Below are 17,325 nucleotides of genomic sequence, written 5' to 3'. Positions count from 1 at the left end.
AGTCTAAGGCGCCCGCCTTGTTTTTTCAAACAAAGATCTAATGCTTAACAAATGCAAGTATATGAGGTAACATAAAAATATATATATATTATTTCAGCAGGCAGTGCACCAGGCACCCCTAAACTCCCCCAGCTCCCGGTGAGGACCCCTCAGAAAATCAAAGCCACTGTTGCCAACATCCCGGTGGGCAGCTACGAGGGAGGAGGCCGAGGAAAGGAGAGGGAGAAGAACCGAGAGAGGGAAAGAGAGAGCACTGGAGCAAACAGTCATTTTTCCTTTGAGCTGGAGCATCCTGGGGAGTCGGCGTCCCCCTCCCAACACACACACACAGCTGAGGAGCCCCCCTCTGAAAGACCCCCTGAGGGACACGGCCCTGGGGACAATACTGACACACGCAGCACAGAGGCCAGCAACAAGGAGGTGAGAGAGATGGAGAGATTGACCTGATGGATTGTTTTGTTTTTTCTTCTCAATAATCAGAATGCAAATTAGATCACATTCATAGAAAATAACATACATTTCTGATTTTACACCCTGTGTCCCAAAACTAAACCCTCCCAGCATACTGTCTAATTAAACTTGTTCTCCTCTCTGCCCCATACAGTCTGGGTGGAAGGACTCCGTCCCCTCCTCACCCCTGCCTCCTCCTTTGGGTACAGACCCTGCCCTGCCACCTCCCCAGAGCGACAAAGATGCCCCTCCTCCCAAAAAGGTGAAGGCCCGCCCCCCGCCACTCAAAAGGACCTTTGACTCTGTGGACAAGTGAGTTACCCTGAGTATAGACACACCATCTATCAATTTATAAAACATGTTTGTTAGTGAGTATCACTGAGTATAGACATGCCATCTATCAATTTATAAAATATGTTTGTTAGTGAGTATCCCTGAGTATAGTCACACCATTTATCCATTTATAAAATATGTTTGTTAGTGAGTATCCCTGAGTATAGTCACTCCATTTATAAATATGTTTGTTAGTGAGTATCCCTGAGTATAGTCACTCCATTTATAAATATGTTTGTTAGTGAGTATCCCTGAGTATAGACATGCCATCTATCAATTTATAAAATATGTTTGTTAGTGAGTATCCCTGAGTATAGTCACACCATTTATCCATTTATAAAATATGTTTGTTAGTGAGTATCCCTGAGTATAGTCACTCCATTTATCCATTTATAAAATATGTTTGTTAGTGAGTATCCCTGAGTATAGTCACACCATTTATCCATTTATAAAATATGTTTGTTAGTGAGTATCCCTGAGTATACACACACCATTTATCTATTTATAAAATATGTTTGTTAGTGAGTATCCCTGAGTATAGTCACGCCATTTATCCATTTATAAAATATGTTTGTTAGTGAGTATCCCTGAGTATAGTCACACCATTTATCCATTTATAAAATATGTTTGTTAGTGAGTATCCCTGAGTAAAGACATGCCATCTATCAATTTATAAAATATGTTTGTTAGTGAGTATCCCTGAGTATAGTCACTCCATTTATAAATATGTTTGTTAGTGAGTATCCCTGAGTATAGTCACTCCATTTATAAATATGTTTGTTAGTGAGTATCCCTGAGTATAGTCACACCATTTATCCATTTATAAAATATGTTTGTTAGTGAGTATCCCTGAGTATAGTCACACCATTTATCCATTTATAAAATATGTTTGTTAGTGAGTATCCCTGAGTATAGTCACGCCATTTATCCATTTATAAAATATGTTTGTTAGTGAGTATCCCTGAGTATAGTCACACCATTTATCCATTTATAAAATATGTTTGTTAGTGAGTATCCCTGAGTATAGTCACTCCATTTATAAATATGTTTGTTAGTGAGTATCCCTGAGTATAGTCACACCATTTATCCATTTATAAAATATTTTTGTTAGTGAGTATCCCTGAGTATAGTCACGCCATTTATCCATTTATAAAATATGTTTGTTAGTGAGTATCCCTGAGTATAGTCACACCATTTATCCATTTATAAAATATGTTTGTTAGTGAGTATCCCTGAGTATAGTCACACCATTTATCCATTTATAAAATATGTTTGTTAGTGAGTATCCCTGAGTCATCCTGACACTTCAAAGGGTTCAGGTACCTTACTCCTGTGTTTCTCTCCTTTCTCTCCCTCCATCCCCCTCTTTCTCCCAGGGTGTTGTCGGGGGTGTATTTTGAGGAGCGTTTTGCTCAGCTACCAGAGTTCAGGCCAGAGGAAGTGCTGCCCTCCCCCACCCTGCAGAGCCTGGCCACCTCCCCCCGCGCCATACTGGGCAGCTACCGCCGCAAGAGGAAGAACTCCACAGGTAGGAGAGAAAGGAGGTAGAGAGGACTGAAGGAAAGAGGGAGACAGACAACTGAGATTTACATTTTCTGTTGCAAAACATTTTGCTACGATGTGCCCCACTGAAGTAGAGGCATCTACTGATCGTCTATATATATATATATATATATATATATCTCATCCCCTCTTCTGTCCAGACCTGGACTCGTCAACAGAGGACCCCGTGTCTCCTAAGAGGAAGAGCAGAAGGCGCTCCAGCTGCAGCTCGGAGCCCAGCACACCCAAGAGCGCCGCCAAGTGTGAGGGAGATGTCTTCACCTTCGATCGACCAGGTAGTAACACAGACACGCTCACACCCTCATTGTAAGGTTTATTCATGTACAGTGCCTTCGGAAAGTATTCAGACCCCTTGACTTTTTCCACATTTTGTTACGTTGCAGCTTTATTCTAAAATGTATGAAATGTATAATAAAAAAAATCAGCAATCTACACACAATACCTCAGAATGACAAGGCGAAAACAGGTTTTCAGATTTGTATTTACATGAGTTTTCAGACTGTTTGCTTTGAGGTGCATCCTGTTTCCATTGATCATCCTTGAGATGTTTCTTCAACTACATTGGAGTCCGCCTGTGGTAAATTGAAAATGATTGGATATGATTTGGAAAGGCACACACCTGTCTATATAAGGTCCCACAGTTGACAGTGCATGTCCGAGCAAAAACCAAGCCATGAGGTCGAAGGAGTTGTCCTTAGAGATCAGAGACAGGATTGTGTCAAGGCACAGATCTGGGGTAGGGTACCAAAAAATGTCTGCAGCATTGAAGGTCCCCAAGAAGACAGTGGCCTCCATCATTCTTAAATGGAAGAAGTTTAGAACCACCAAGACTCTTCCTAGAGCTGGCCGCACAGCCAAACTGAGCAATCGGGGGAGAAGGCCCTTGGTCAGGGAGGTAATCAATTTTAGAATAAGACTAATGTAACAACTGGAAAAAGTCAAGGGCTCTGAATACTTTCCAAATGCACTGTATAATTAACTGCTAAAACTGCTCTCCCAAATCCTAAATATATGTTCCATGTTTACACAAATGTTTTATATAAAATACTAACCCGTGTGTGTGTCTGTCAGCCCCCCCGTCTGTGTGTCCCCCTCCAGGGTCCGGGACAGGGACAGGTGCTGACGGAGAGGACATCCTGGGGGAGCTGGAGTTTGACAAGGTGCCCTACTCCTCTCTGAGACGCACCCTGGACCAGAGACGAGCCCTCGTCATGCAGCTCTTCCAGGAGCATGGCTTCTTCCCCTCAGGTCAGTACAGACACACGCTTACATATAGATTTTTATATACAGTACCAGTCAAAGGTTTGGATATACCTACTCATTCAAGGGTTTTTCTTATTTTTACTATTTTCTACATTGTAGAATAATAGTGAAGACATCAAAACTATGAAATAACACGTATGGAATCAAGTAGTAACCAAAAAAGTGTTAAACAATTCAAAATAGATACTTCAAATAGAAACCCTTTGCATTGATGACAGCTTTGCACACTTTTGACATTCTCTCAACCAGCTTCACCTGGAATGCTTTTCCAACAGTCTTGAAGGAGCTCCCACATATGCTGAGCACTTGTTAGCTGCTTTTCCTTCAATCTGCTATCCAATTCATCCCAAACCATCTCAATTGGGTTGAAGTCAGGTGATTGTGGAGGCCAGGTCATCTGATGCAGCACTCAATCACTCTCCTTCTTGTTCATATAGCCCTTATACAGCCTGGAGGTGTGTTGGGTTATTGTCCTGTTGAAAAACAAATGATAGTCCCACTAATTGCTAACCAGATTGGATGGCGTATCGCTGCAGAATGCTGTGGTAGCCATGCTGGTTAAGTGTGAATGCCTTGAATTCTAAATAAATCACTGCCAGTGTCACCAGCAACGCACCATCAAACCTCCTCCATGCTTCATGGTGGGAACCATACATGAGGAGATCATCCGTTCACCTACTCTGTGTCTCACAAAGACACAGCGGTTGGAACCAAAAACCTCAAATTTGAACTCATCAGACCAAAGGACAGATTTCCTCTGGTCTAATTGCTCGTGTTTCTTGGCCCAATCAAGTCTCTTCTTATTGGTGTCCTTTTAGTTGTGGTTTCTTTGCAGCAATTAGACCATGAAGGCCTGATTCACGCAGTCTCCTCTGAACAGTTGATGTTGAGATGTGTCTGTTACTTGAACTCTCTGAAGCATTTATTTGGGCTGCAATTTCTGATGCTGGTAACTCTAATGAACTTATCTTCTGCAGCAGAGGTAACTCTGGGTCTTCCTTTCCTGTGGCGGTCCTCATGAGAGCCAGTTTCATCATAGAGCTTGTTGGTTTTTGCGACTGCACAAAGTTCTTGAAATGTTCCAGATTGACTGACCTTCATGTTCTAAAGTAATGATGGACTGTCGTTTCTCTTTGCTTATTTGAGCTGTTCTTGCCATAATATGGACTTTTACCAAATATTTTTTACCAAATCTTCTGTATACCACCCCTACACATTTTTGGTTACTGCATGATTCCATATGTGTTATTTCATAGTTTTGATGTCTTCACTACTCTACAATGTAGAAAATAGTAAAAATAAATAAAAACCCTGTAATGAGTAGGTGTGTCCAAACTTTTGACTGGTATTGTACATAGGCCTACTCTCACTCTCATTTACAGAGTGTACACATGTGCACACACAAAGTGCTCCCCACCCAGCAAAATGTGTTTTTTCTACATTCCTAGTCAAACAACAATAATCATCACTTCCTCTCTCTCTTCCTCCTTCTCCTGTCCGCTCTCCAGCCCAGGCCACGGCAGCCTTCCAGGCACGCTACTCAGACATCTTCCCCACCAAGGTGTGTCTGCAGCTGAAGATCAGGGAGGTCCGACAGAAGATCATGCAGACTGCCGTCCCCTCTGAGACCAACGAGGCCTCCTCGCTCCCCGGACCGTCTGGCACCCAATCAGGGGAAGGGACAGGAGGAGGGGCGGAGCCATTGGGAGAGGAGGCGGATCAAGAGAGGGAGGGTAGTCCAGAGGAGCTGAGGGATTCGCAGGAGTCTTCTAGATGAAGGATGCCAACAGGCTGGATTGACCAATCAGCGATGGACCAGTTCCCCAAATCCCGCCTCTTCTTAATTTTGTTGAAGCTACACCCCTCTGCCTCTCGGTGTATCTGGACCTCTCTCTCTGTCTCTCGCTCTCGCCAGGCCAGAAAGAACAAGTGGAAGAGACAAAGAAAGAGGATGTGTGTCTGCAAAATGTGTCAAGAAGTGAAATTGTTTAAAACTTAAAAGGGGATTTAAAAAATAATAATTGTAATTCCCCCTCTCCCAAAAAAATTACATTTAAAATGACAGACAGCTAGCTGATGAACCCAAACTCCAATACCCACACTTGAATTAGCACTTTGTTACTAGTATTAATATTATCCTTGTAAGCTTCCATTGATGCCAGTGGACTATAGACTATACAATAACAACTCTCCAGCTGTTACCCATTGCCTTGGAGCAGGGCCCATCTTTCAGACTGAATAGCATATCACGTAGTGGGACTGTTTGAAGGTCATTTATCTGACTCTAACAGGACTCACTTTGTTGTTTTTAAAAATGGAGGGCTTGGGACACAAGATCAGTTAATTGGCTGGAGAAGAGGGTCTGGCTCTTAAGTCTCCCATTGGCTCATTTGTTTCTGCTGGACATTAGGGGGCTGGGTCCCCACTGGCTTGAGATGATGCCTTTGGATGGAGAGCCCGCACTACCCTGGAGGGATCAGAAGGATCCTTGTTTTATTGTTAGATTTTTTTTCTACTTTGAATCATAAAAGCATACCTTCAGAACAGGTCTGTGAGGGGGACTGGAGAGAGTTTAGGACCTCGCCCTCACTTCCCATGATTGGCTACAGAAGATGCCAGTAAAGATGCACCAAGCGTTCCTGCTAGTCTGATTCGCTCGCCATGAGGGAAGGAGGCGGGGAGAATGAGTCAATGGGCACATCATGGCTCTACATTTCTCACTCGGTCAATGCAACCATGTTTTATGTATTTGTAGACTTTAGTTGAGAACCCAGAGGACGTCAGGCTGACATGCCTATTACTTCTAATGCCAAGCGTGTTTTATTATCTAACTTCTTTTTTTAAAGACAACAAACTTGTCTGTTTTTATCAAACACATGTAACATTGCAGTTCATTATGTTATTGTATTACTGTTACTAATATTACTCCTCATTGTTATAGTGGACCTCATCCTTGCTACAGGCTGGTATCAATGCCATTAGATTGTCTCTCTCAACCTGTTTTCTTATTTGAGGGGGATGGGACGTGTGAGATGGTCCTCACCTGTGCCTCTTTCCCTCTCTTTGTCTTCCCTTTCAACACCCTCACTTCGCCCCAGCAAGGACCTGGGGTGACAAATATTTGTAATCATTTAAGTGTAATAAGTATGTTTTTGGACAACCCTGTATACCGCTCTCTCTCACTCCTCTGCTAGTAAGTTTGATTCTATAGCTTCCTCCTTCCTCCCTCTTTTCCTTCCGTTCATCCTCCCTTACTGTTCTCTCCAGGCTATTTTGGGGGTGGGAGGAGATAAGCCTGGAGGGGGCAGGGCAGTATAAAGAGTGGTAGGGTATAATATTGGTTGTCTTTGTGCAAGACTTGGTTGTGTTGTACATATTATTTACTGTAGAGTCAGGAGACTCGCTATAATATTGATAAGGAAAAATGTGCAACTGACTTGTATTGACTTTTAAAAGACGCCATTACACAAGGTGAAACTCCAAAAATGTACAAATGAATAATAAATATGAATATTAACATTTCTTTACTCCTTGTTTTACTGATACAGTATGCAATATATACATTTATGAATAATTTAAGTATCTATCTCTCAGTATAGATGTTCAAGTTAACTTTTTTCACTAGTTTTGAATGTACCACTCAGCTGAACCATTAGTTATTGATTAGTTATTATTGTCCAACTACACTGAACAAAAATATAAATGCAACATGTAAAGTGTTTGTTACATGAGCTGAAATAAAAGATCTCAGAAATGTTCCATATGCACAAAAAGCTTAGATTAATCTCATTTTGTGCACAAATTTGTTTACATTTCCCCTCTGCCAAGATAATCCATCTCCCTGACAGGTGTGGCATATCAAAAAGCTGATTAAACACCATGATCATTACACAGGTGCAGCTTGAGCCGGGGACAATAAAAGTCTGTGGCCTGCTGGAGGTCATTTTGCAGGGCTCTGGTAGTGCTCCTCCTTGCACAAAGGCGGAGGTAGCGGTCCTGCTGCTGGGTTGTTGCCCTCCTACGGCCTCCTCCACATCTCCTGATGTACTGGCCTGTCTCCTGGTAGCGCCTCCATGCTCTGGAACCTACGCTGACAGACACAGCAAACCTTTTTGCCACAGCTCGCATTGATGTGCCATCCTCGATGAACTGCACTACCTGAGCCACTTGTGTGGGTTGTAGACTTCGTCTCATGCTACCACGAGAGTGAGAGCACCGCCAGCATTCAAAAGTGACCAAAACATCAGCCAGGAAGCATAGGAACTGAGAAGTGGTCTGTGGTCACCACCTGCAGAATCACTCCTTTTTTGGGGGTGTCTTGCTAATTGCCTATAATTTCCACCTTTTGTCTATTCCACTTGCACAACAGCATGTGAAATGGATTGTCAATCAGTGTTGCTTCCTAAGTGGACAGTTTGATTTCACAGAAGTGTGATTGACTTGGAGTTACATTGTGTTCCCTTTTTTTTTGAGCAGTGTATATAAAAAACGGTTTAGTCATTGGGGAGAATGCAAGGACATACATTTCTTAGAGACATGTATTGAGGAGAATACTGCACATAAAACAATAAAAAGTGTGTATGCTTGCCCTTATGTTAATTTTCCCTGGGCTTGATCCGTTCTTCAAAAGGAGGGAGAATGGGTTCCAGTATCAAGACACAATAACAAAACAGGCATAGCATATTATCAAATATCATTTAATCATTCATTTATCTGTTTACAGCAAAAGGAGGAACAGTCATTGTTTTCAAAGTAAAAATCACATATTACAGACAAGCACTGAATGAACATCCATGGGCAGTCAAGAACATGACAAACACAGGAAATGGCCCTTGATTCACATCCGTCACAACTACCTCTCCGCCACCACTGACTGGCTTTGCCCTGTCTTTCTGAACATGAGATCATAGCACATTTGGTCTGTAGGAGTGAATGAACCTATTGTTGTCCTGCCTGCTGCAATTGTAGACAATCGTTTTTATACTCAACAATGACAACCAGACCAGTGTTCCTACACTCCAGGAGTTCACTAGATCACAGTTTAATCTTCTACTGCTGCCCATACATTCACCCCAATAGGATAAGAGTCAGTAAAACATGCTCTCTGCCAGTCAAGTCAGTACAGTCCCTCAGCCCACACAGGTAGTTCTGTCATGGTTCTCCGATAGTTGAGCCTCTCACTGGCTCTCAGTAGCTGTAGATAACTCTGTGAGGCTTGTTTGATGGTTCTATGACAGGTCTGTGATAGTTCTGAGTCGTGTCTCTTTGACCCTCAGAGTATCTAGATAGTCGTGTGAGGGTTCTGTGAGGGTCCGGTCATGGTTCTGAGTTGTCTCTGTCTGGCCTTTAGATGAGCTGTAGACTGTCTACAGAGATGGAGTCCATCCCCAGACTGTTAGATGAGCTGTAGGCTGTCTACAGTGATGGAGTCCATCCCCAGACTGTTAGATGAGCTGTAGACTGTCTACAGAGATGGAGTCCATCCCCAGACTGTTAGATGAGCTGTAGGCTGTCTACAGAGATGGAGTCCATCCCCAGACTGTTAGATGAGCTGTAGACTGTCTACAGAGATGGAGTCCATCCCCAGACTGTTAGATGAGCTGTAGACTGTCTACAGCAATGGAGTCCATCCCCAGACTGTTCTCCAGGGCTGTGTGGTAGATCTCTATAGCCTCAGCCAGGGGAAGGGTTCCTCCCTCACTGGTCTCTATGATGGCGATGGTCTCCCCAAACTCATTACACATGATGGTGGGAGTACCCTGGGTCTGGATAGGAAAGGAAGCATTGTATGGAGGATGAGAGAAAACATTCGAACAACATATTTTCTCAATTTTACAGACTAACACCCTCAGAGGCTGCACACAGACCCCGCCCTCACCTGCTGTAGGGTTGACGTCTGTATGTGGATCAGCTGAGGCTGCCCATTGGCCAGTTCCACCTGGGATGCCTCCACTAGCGCCACGGCGGTGCTGGTCTCCATGGCAACCTGTGCTGCAGCCGCCTCCTCCTGCCTCTGCTGGCGTGCGTGGGTCTTCCTGTGGTTCCGCAGATTGGAGAAGGACTTGAAGGCCTTGCCACACACCAGACAGGCGTGGGGGCGCTCCCCCGTGTGCGTACGCCGGTGCTCCGCCAGGTGCATGCTCTGGACAAAGCCCTTGTCACATATTTCGCAGCGGAACGGCCGCTCCCCTGTGTGCGTGCGCAGGTGCTCTCGCAGGTGCGTGTTCTGCCGGAAACGCTTGCCACACAGGTTGCAGGGGAAGGGGCGCTCTCCTGTGTGGATGCGCTGATGCAAGGTCACGCCAGAGGAGGAGACAAACAGCTTACCACAGGTTAGGCACTGGTGGGATTTACCCCTGGCCACTGCACCACCACAGGACCGACCAGGAACCAGGCCGTGGCTCAGCTGATGCAGACGCCAGTTGGCTGCAGAGTTGAGCTTCTTCCCACACACAGTGCAGTCCAGGCCCCCTCTCATGATGCTGGTGGTCCCTGTGTCTTCTGAGGTGGAGGGCTCTGAGTGGGGCTCCCTGTCAGGGCACACTTGGGGCTGGCTCTCTAACCCTCCCTCTCTGTCTGCCTGGGCCTCAGTGGGGTGGACCTCCTGACAGTGGCGGTTTCTCTTCCCCCTGTGCGGGAAGCCAGCCTGGCAGTGAGGGCAGGAGAACGGGGCCGGGGCCCCCAGGTGAACAGTGTAGCGGTGGGCGGCTAGCTTGGCCGGCCGTACGAAGGTTGCGGGGCAGTCCGGGCAGGGCCAGGGAGGGAGGTTGGCATGGAGTAGGCGGTGCTGCCGGAGGTTGGATGACTGGGTGAATGTCCGGTGGCAGATGTCGCAGCGGTAGGGGCGCACGCCAGAGTGGGTGAGGTTGTGGCGAGACAGGTTGGCCAGAGACGAGAAGGTCTTTCCGCAGTCTGAGCACTGGAAGGGCCGCTCGCCGGTGTGTATGCGCAGGTGGTTGCGTAGGTGCATCTGCTTCTTGAAGGTCTTGGTGCACACGGAGCACTTGAAGTGTCGCTCGGAGATGTGGGACGTATGGCGGTGTTTGACCAGGCGGAGCAGGGAGGGGAAAGCGTGAGGGCAGGAGGGGCAGGGGAACGCACCCCGGGGACCAGCGAGGTTAGGGTCAGTAGAGGAACCAGGATCAGCAGTATGTTCTCCCGGTTGGGACTCTCCACTGCCCCCTGGTGCCTTCTCCACATCCACCCCATTCTCCTTTCCTCCCTCTGCCCTGCTCAGAGAGCTGGAGGCAGTGTCCTCCCCCGACTCGCCTATCTCCATCTCAGCCTCGGTAAGGGGGGCCATTAGGTTCTCCTCGTCCCCCTCCGTCTCCATGGGGCTGCCTTCACCCCTCTCCCTCAGAGCCCGGGCTCTCTGAAGGATGGACAGGGCTGACAGGGACATCCTCCTGGGGGCCGCTGGGACCTGCACAGGACATCGTCAAAACACATGCTCATACAGTGACCAGTATGGGACTGAATTTAACTAGAGAAACAAAACATTTGCACACATTTCTCATTGATGATTTGCACAAAACATTTCTCAAGTTAGAATTTGGAACTATAAGAACAATATTACCATTTTTAAAAAGAAAACGTGGTTACCAGGACGACAGGGGTAGGTGTAGTGGTGGCTGTTTTGGTGGTGTGTGTTCTACGGTGGTACAGGAACTTGGTCATATTGGTGAAGGTCTTGGCACAGTGTTCACACCTATGGAGCGGCTCTGCTGTGTGAGACTTCCTACAGGACAGAGCGAGGGATGACGTGAGGGATGAAGAAAGAAGTAGGGAGGGGCAGATATAAAAAGAGAAGATTTGTCTCAGAGCATTCAATACAAAACAGCATTCAAAAAGCAATAGACAGGAAAACATTTGGGATTGTGATGGTTTATGATGAGAACATGATGTCTGGTCAGGCACCTACCTGTGTATGATAAGGGTCATCTCGGTGTTGAAGCCGTGACCACAGTCCACACACAGATACCGAGCCTCCCCGGAGTGAGAGCGCATGTGTGTCTGCAGTGACATCGCCTTCTTAAACACCTTGTCGCACTCCCGGCACTCGTATGTGCCATGCTCGTGCACGCGCCTGTGTGCTGCCAGCCGATTGGCTGATGTGAAGGTACGCTGGCATTGGCTGCACTGCAGGCATAGGGGTGTGTTTCTCGATCTTTTAGCCAGGGCGCGTCTCCCTGTTCCCTTCCCCCTCTCCTCTGCCACCCTCCCCCCATTCTCCTCCCCTCTCTCCTCCTCCCCCCCTCTGTCCTCCTCGTATCCCATCATCACACCGTCCTCGCCGCTCTCCTTCTCCTGGGCCAGGAAGTGCTCCCCCTGGTGTTGCAGGAAGTCCTCTGGGGTCTGGAAGAGGAGGGCACACTCGGAGCACTCATAGGGGTGGAAGATCACCACCTCCCCCTGCTGCTGTTTCTCCTCCCGGACAGCAGACAGTGCCACCTCTAGTCTCTGGAGGCCGTTCTCTGGGACCCCCAGCTTTCCTACCGAGCCCACCCCTAGAGGAGTGAGCAGAGGGGGCAGCAGCTTGGCGCGCCGTAGGCCGGGGGTACTGGAGCCATCGGCCAGGGCTTGGGCACTGCAGATCTGGAGACGCATGGTGGCCGAGCCGGGAAGGGGGGAGACGGGGGGTAGGAAGGTGGCCCGGGAGGGGGTCGAGGGCTGGGGGGCAGACTGATGCTGTTGTTGGGCCAAGACCTGAGGGGGGCACAGACATGATCATGTTTGAGTGAGAATAACTGGTTACTGGTTTTAAAAAGCTTTTTTACATGAAGTGTGTACAGTACCTGTGCTAAGATCTCCCCAGCTTGTTGTTCACTCAAGACAAAGTTCTGAACACTGACCAAGGGTGTCACAGTACCATCGGGCTGCAGCACATACTCCTGGGAGAGAGAGGAGGAAGTTTGAGCAAAGAAAGGAAACACCTAATTCTGCCTGTCTGCTTTTGCGCTAAAGAACACCAGCCTGTAAGCCCTTTGATGAAGGGTTTGCTGATGAAATGTGTTGGTATTTAATACTCACAGTCTCTGTGGCACTGTGCGTGCTGCTCTTGCTGTGGGTCTGTCTGTGGGCCAGCCACACCTCTGGAGAGTCAAACAGGGCCAGGCAGTCTAGACACTGGTACTGGACAGGTCCCGACACCTGGCCCTCTGTCCCTGCCTCGTCTGTCTCCAACACCTCACACAGTTCTGGGGAACACAACACAGCGTTCAGCAGGTGAGTCTCACTATCTAGCCCCTCTACATTCAAACCTCTGCCTTTCATCCTTGAAACAAACCACCACCTTTCACTCCCCCTCCTCTTCAAGACACATATCCACCCTTTCCTGTCCTCTACCATCCCCTCTATCCTCCCCCTCTCACCATGGTCCTCTGTCTCCAACCCTGCCTCTCTCATGTGCAGCTCCTGGTGCAGTAGCAGTTCATCTGGGTTTCTGATGAGGGCACCACACTCCAGGCACTGGTACTGGCTGTCCCCGTACTCTGAGATGCCCTGGATGGCCATGGCCTCCCCCTCTTCTCCCTCCTGCCCTGTGTGGATCTGCTGGTGCATCAGCACTTCTTCTAGGGTGTTGAAGAGCTGGTGGCACTCGCTGCACATGTACTGGTGCTGCATGTCGTACATGCCCTCTGGGTCCTCCTGCTGGTCATCCATGACTACTGAAAGGCGTTTTTTGTTGGGCCGTGTGTGTGTTAGTCAGCACAATTCAAAGAATGAGAAAAAGTATCCTGTCCTGGTCTGAGTCTGAGTTATATCTCTGTGTTACGATCCTGATACAAGTATGCCTCGATGGTTGAACTGAAGACTTTGATGTCTGTTAGTGAGAAAACAGTGTGTTGTGAGTTTTAGGGCTTGAACCAGTAACAATGATTAGTAAAGTAGCTAGCCTCTTTCCTCAGGTATCTCACTATGATGTTCTGTGATGTCAGGACAACAGGGAGGGAGCCTGCAAAAAAGCAAAATACAGTAGTCTCAGTCAGCTATTTGGTATCACCTGTCCCAAACCCCAAATGGCCCACAGACATTATTTTAGTTTACAATGATGTAGGTCATTTCCATGTAAAAGGAGCCATGAGCACCAACATGTGATGTTGATAGGAACATCTCAATGTGGCCCTCATACAATCATGACCACCTAATCATCCCCGGCTTCCAATTGGCTCACTCATCGCCCCTCTTCTCCCCTGTAACAAATCCCAGGTCGTTGCTGTAAATGAGAATGTGTTCTCTGTCAACTAACGGCTAAATAAATACAATTAAAATGAATAACAAAAAATATATCAAAATGGGTGTCAAATGAAAGCTAAGAGTCTATATTTTGGGGAAATGAAGTCATATATAAAGGTTTCTAGTAGTTGCTTGGATTTCTGGTCAAACAGATGGAAAGATGTCTTAGAAAACATCTACCAGATAAGCCTTAAAAAAGGTATTAGAAATACATCAAAACACAATAATGTTGAAGTAATATTTAGGTCAACTATTATCAACACTTAACCTATATTTAGTTTTGGAGAAAAGATTTGCATTCTTAAACACTGCCTTGTAATCCCGTTACCAAAAACCACATATCTTTAAGATCTTCTAGAGGATACTGAAAGTTCACAGAACTAACAAGGTAGACCTACCAATTAGTTTGTGTTTTGAACGGTTTATGAATTATTTAGTGATTATAACTCGTAATTCTGTTACCAAATCAGTAACATAATTACAGAAAAAACAGTAATGGAATTAATTGGGGCAGCAGGTAGCCTAGTGGTTAGAGCGTTGGACTAGTAACCGAAAGGTTGCAAGATTGAATCCCCAAGCTGACAAGGTAAAAATCTGTCATTCTGCCCCTGAACAAGGCAGTTAACCCACTGTTCCTAGGCGGTCATTAAAAATAAGAATTTGTTCTTAACTGGCTTGCCTAGTTAAATTAAGGTAAAAAATTTAAATGACAGCAATTGAATCGATGACAATGGGAAATCAAATCATAATGTCCTCCCTTCCACTGGCATACTGTTATGTTCAGCTCATAACTGTTTTGTCTCTTTCTGTTGTTGTCTGGACGTCTGTGTTTGAAAGCGAGAGTGTGAAAACAGCCTGGACAACCTCTCCTGGCTCTAACTGACACTACCCATGAGCCCCAGCTCTTTCCATTTACTGTAACCAGCATCCGCACCCACCGCTCACCGGACATCCATGGACGTTGAAAAATAGTTGAAATGTCAACGTCCACAGACATCCTTTTTGGGGACGGACTTGATTTGACTCAAACACAGACGTCCACGATTGGTGACCGGATCAAATTTGAACCAATCATAGACGTCTATGTTTCACAAGTTTGGACAGTAGAGTTCAGTACAGTAATGTACTCTATTGTGTTCTACTGTAATGTCTATGTTTCACCAGTTTGGACATCTATTATTGGTTCAGATTTGGTCCGGTTCGAACCAACCGAATTTGGTCTTGTTTGGGGGCGGAGCTCATTCGAATAATAGAATGATACCCATATATGCAAAGGATGATATTGCATATTTCTACCTTTGTGTACCAATTCAGGATAAATCACAATAAAAAAAATTACATTCATAACCATAAATTATGCACTTCTGTGTTGTACAGATCAGGGACCCATGATGTAATTCCATTACAGTAATTCTGTTACTTCACTTACTGTAGTTCAATAACTAAAAGAGATTTACCGTAATTCTGTTAAAAAAATTCGCATCTACACCATTGTTCCAGTAAATGTTTTTTTGTTTAGCATACATTTGAAAGTGAAAAATCTGAGTCTCAGCATAATTCTGTTACCATGGAATTGCCCTGTAACTATTGCATGGTTCCATAAAATCGTCATAGAAAATAGAGCTGATAGCTACACGCTAATCAGAAGCTGCCACAAGCAGCAGAAGCTAACTGCAAGTAGGCGCCAAATGATAATGGTAACGGGATGTGAAATAGTTGACAGGGATGTACATTATTACATGCATTTTTTCTACTCAAATATGGCATATAATTCATGACATTTAGTTTATACAAGCCACAGTGCTGCATAACTGATCCTGTGTAGCATGATAGCTTGCGACATTGCTTCCTGTGTGTTATCATTCATGTGGCGAGCTGTTGGCGGCGCTCTCTCGGATATCCGAGACCTCTTCCGAGGCACCGCTGTCTCCTGACTGTGGCTCCCCGGCTCAAGGCGGTCGTCAGGCGGCGCTATCCACTTTTCCCCGCAGGTCTCCGGTAGACACGACAGGCCCTTCCTTCCCCTCCCGTTCAAAGAATCTTACCTCTCATCTACTGTCGTTGGACAATCCCTCGTGAGGTAGTCACAAAGCTCCGCAGAAGCAACAATGCACTCTCCGTTCCGTCTTTAAGTGAATAATGCACTGATTGAACAGTACGCTTTAAAATCGTGAACCTTCTGGCAGAGAAACATTTCGGTGCACGAAAAACATCGTTTGTCCGCTGATCGTTCCCCTGTTGTCGGCACGCTTCGCTGCCTTTCGCTCTGGCCTTGTGACTTTGGCAGGCAATGATTGGATACATTCCCTGTCAGTCATCAAGCGGTCCTTGCTTGGTTGATAGGGCATTTTCACAAAAAGTACTGTATATTTGCGGTAGTGGGAGTTTACTGTCGCCATGTCGGTGTGGTTTGCAATTTGTTTTTGTATCTACGTTAGACCTGTTTTATGAATTTTTTAATCCGCACTCATCTGATCCTATTTGTTTAAACTTAAAATCATGGAAACTTTGAATAATGGATCATTGTTATGCTATATTAATATCACCATAATGATAATATGTACAGTGTTTGCTAACCCTGTAATCTGAAACAACAATAAAATAAATGACTTCTATAACTTGTTCTTGAATTGCCACAGGCTGACACACCTCTACTCCAACTCCTTAGCTGTCTGAATTAAGACGAGTGGCTAAAGGTGCTTGCCCGCCAGGCAGTGAAAAGAATCCACTCTCAATTCTTCTGGTGAAAACATCACGTGGACCTGCTATATTTTTTGATTTTCAAATATATTTTCATGCCAAGATGATCAACTTGGTCTGCTATTTTCTCTACCTTTGTTTGTGTATGTCTGAGGGGTCAGATCTTCAAACTGCATTGTTGACTTTTCCAAAATGTTGCTTGAGATGTATTTATGCTGTTGTTGAGCCCCTGGGTATCTCTACATCAGTGGTTCCCAACCAGGGGTACTATTCAGTTGATGGTACAGTAACCGAAAAATGTTGGGAAGCACTGCTCTACATTTTCAACTGCTTAATGCCTAGTTAAATAACGGTTAAATAAATATATATATATATATATTTAAATGCAATTTACATTTTAGACCAGTCATAATTTCTTTACTCGCCATTCATTGGGGAGCATTACAATTGTCAAGACAAGCACAAGAATAACAATATGAATCGCTGTCTTTGGTGTGCATTTTCTATTATAAGTTGAAATATATGTTCGCAATTTGTTTACTTTAACCGTTTGTAAAACACTATGTTCCGCAAGTGCACTTTCTGGGGTGTAATATTAGTCCAAACAGTTGGAAACTATTGCATTTTGCAACGAAAGCGAGATTTTCTATTGGCCAAATGTACGTAGGTCCCGCTCCGTGTCGTTCCGTTTGTTTCTGTTAAAGAAACGTTTTGCAACAGAATTGGCGTAATGAATACGCCCCAGTTGGATCTACCCTCAAAACTTCGTTACCCATGAAG

The 17,325-nt window shown here is 45.5% G+C and overlaps 2 protein-coding genes across 4 annotated transcripts in view; one reads left to right on the top strand and one right to left on the bottom strand.

Moving 5' to 3' along the window:
* Positions 1 to 7,128, top strand: part of LOC129837139 (protein capicua homolog) — a 79,499-nt gene extending 72,371 nt beyond the window's left edge. For 2 of the 3 annotated variants that reach the window (XM_055903052.1, XM_055903050.1), the window contains exons 16-21: positions 98 to 420; positions 605 to 762; positions 2,160 to 2,311; positions 2,487 to 2,621; positions 3,418 to 3,594; positions 5,118 to 7,128. In XM_055903052.1, coding sequence (XP_055759027.1) covers positions 98 to 420; positions 605 to 762; positions 2,160 to 2,311; positions 2,487 to 2,621; positions 3,418 to 3,594; positions 5,118 to 5,386 — 1,214 coding nt within the window. In that variant the 3' untranslated portion in view covers positions 5,387 to 7,128. The remainder of the gene's footprint in view (positions 1 to 97; positions 421 to 604; positions 763 to 2,159; positions 2,312 to 2,486; positions 2,622 to 3,417; positions 3,595 to 5,117) is intronic. The other variant, XM_055903053.1, reaches the window with a different exon arrangement.
* Positions 7,129 to 8,290: 1,162 nt separating this feature from the next.
* LOC129837140 (zinc finger protein 574-like) lies at positions 8,291 to 16,156 on the bottom strand. The gene is made up of 8 exons (XM_055903054.1): positions 15,891 to 16,156; positions 12,981 to 13,564; positions 12,640 to 12,806; positions 12,405 to 12,500; positions 11,531 to 12,315; positions 11,212 to 11,347; positions 9,488 to 11,032; positions 8,291 to 9,374 (listed from the first exon to the last, which is right to left on the bottom strand). The coding sequence occupies exons 2-8, from the start codon at positions 13,270 to 13,272 to the stop codon at positions 9,201 to 9,203; spliced, it is 3,195 nt and encodes a 1,064-aa protein (XP_055759029.1). The 5' UTR covers positions 13,273 to 13,564; positions 15,891 to 16,156; the 3' UTR covers positions 8,291 to 9,200.
* Between the last annotated feature and the right edge of the window lie 1,169 nt (positions 16,157 to 17,325).

This window comes from Salvelinus fontinalis, chromosome 38 (assembly GCF_029448725.1).
Source record: "Salvelinus fontinalis isolate EN_2023a chromosome 38, ASM2944872v1, whole genome shotgun sequence".
NCBI lineage: Eukaryota > Metazoa > Chordata > Actinopteri > Salmoniformes > Salmonidae > Salvelinus > Salvelinus fontinalis.
This window is presented reverse-complemented; position numbering and strand designations above follow the sequence as displayed.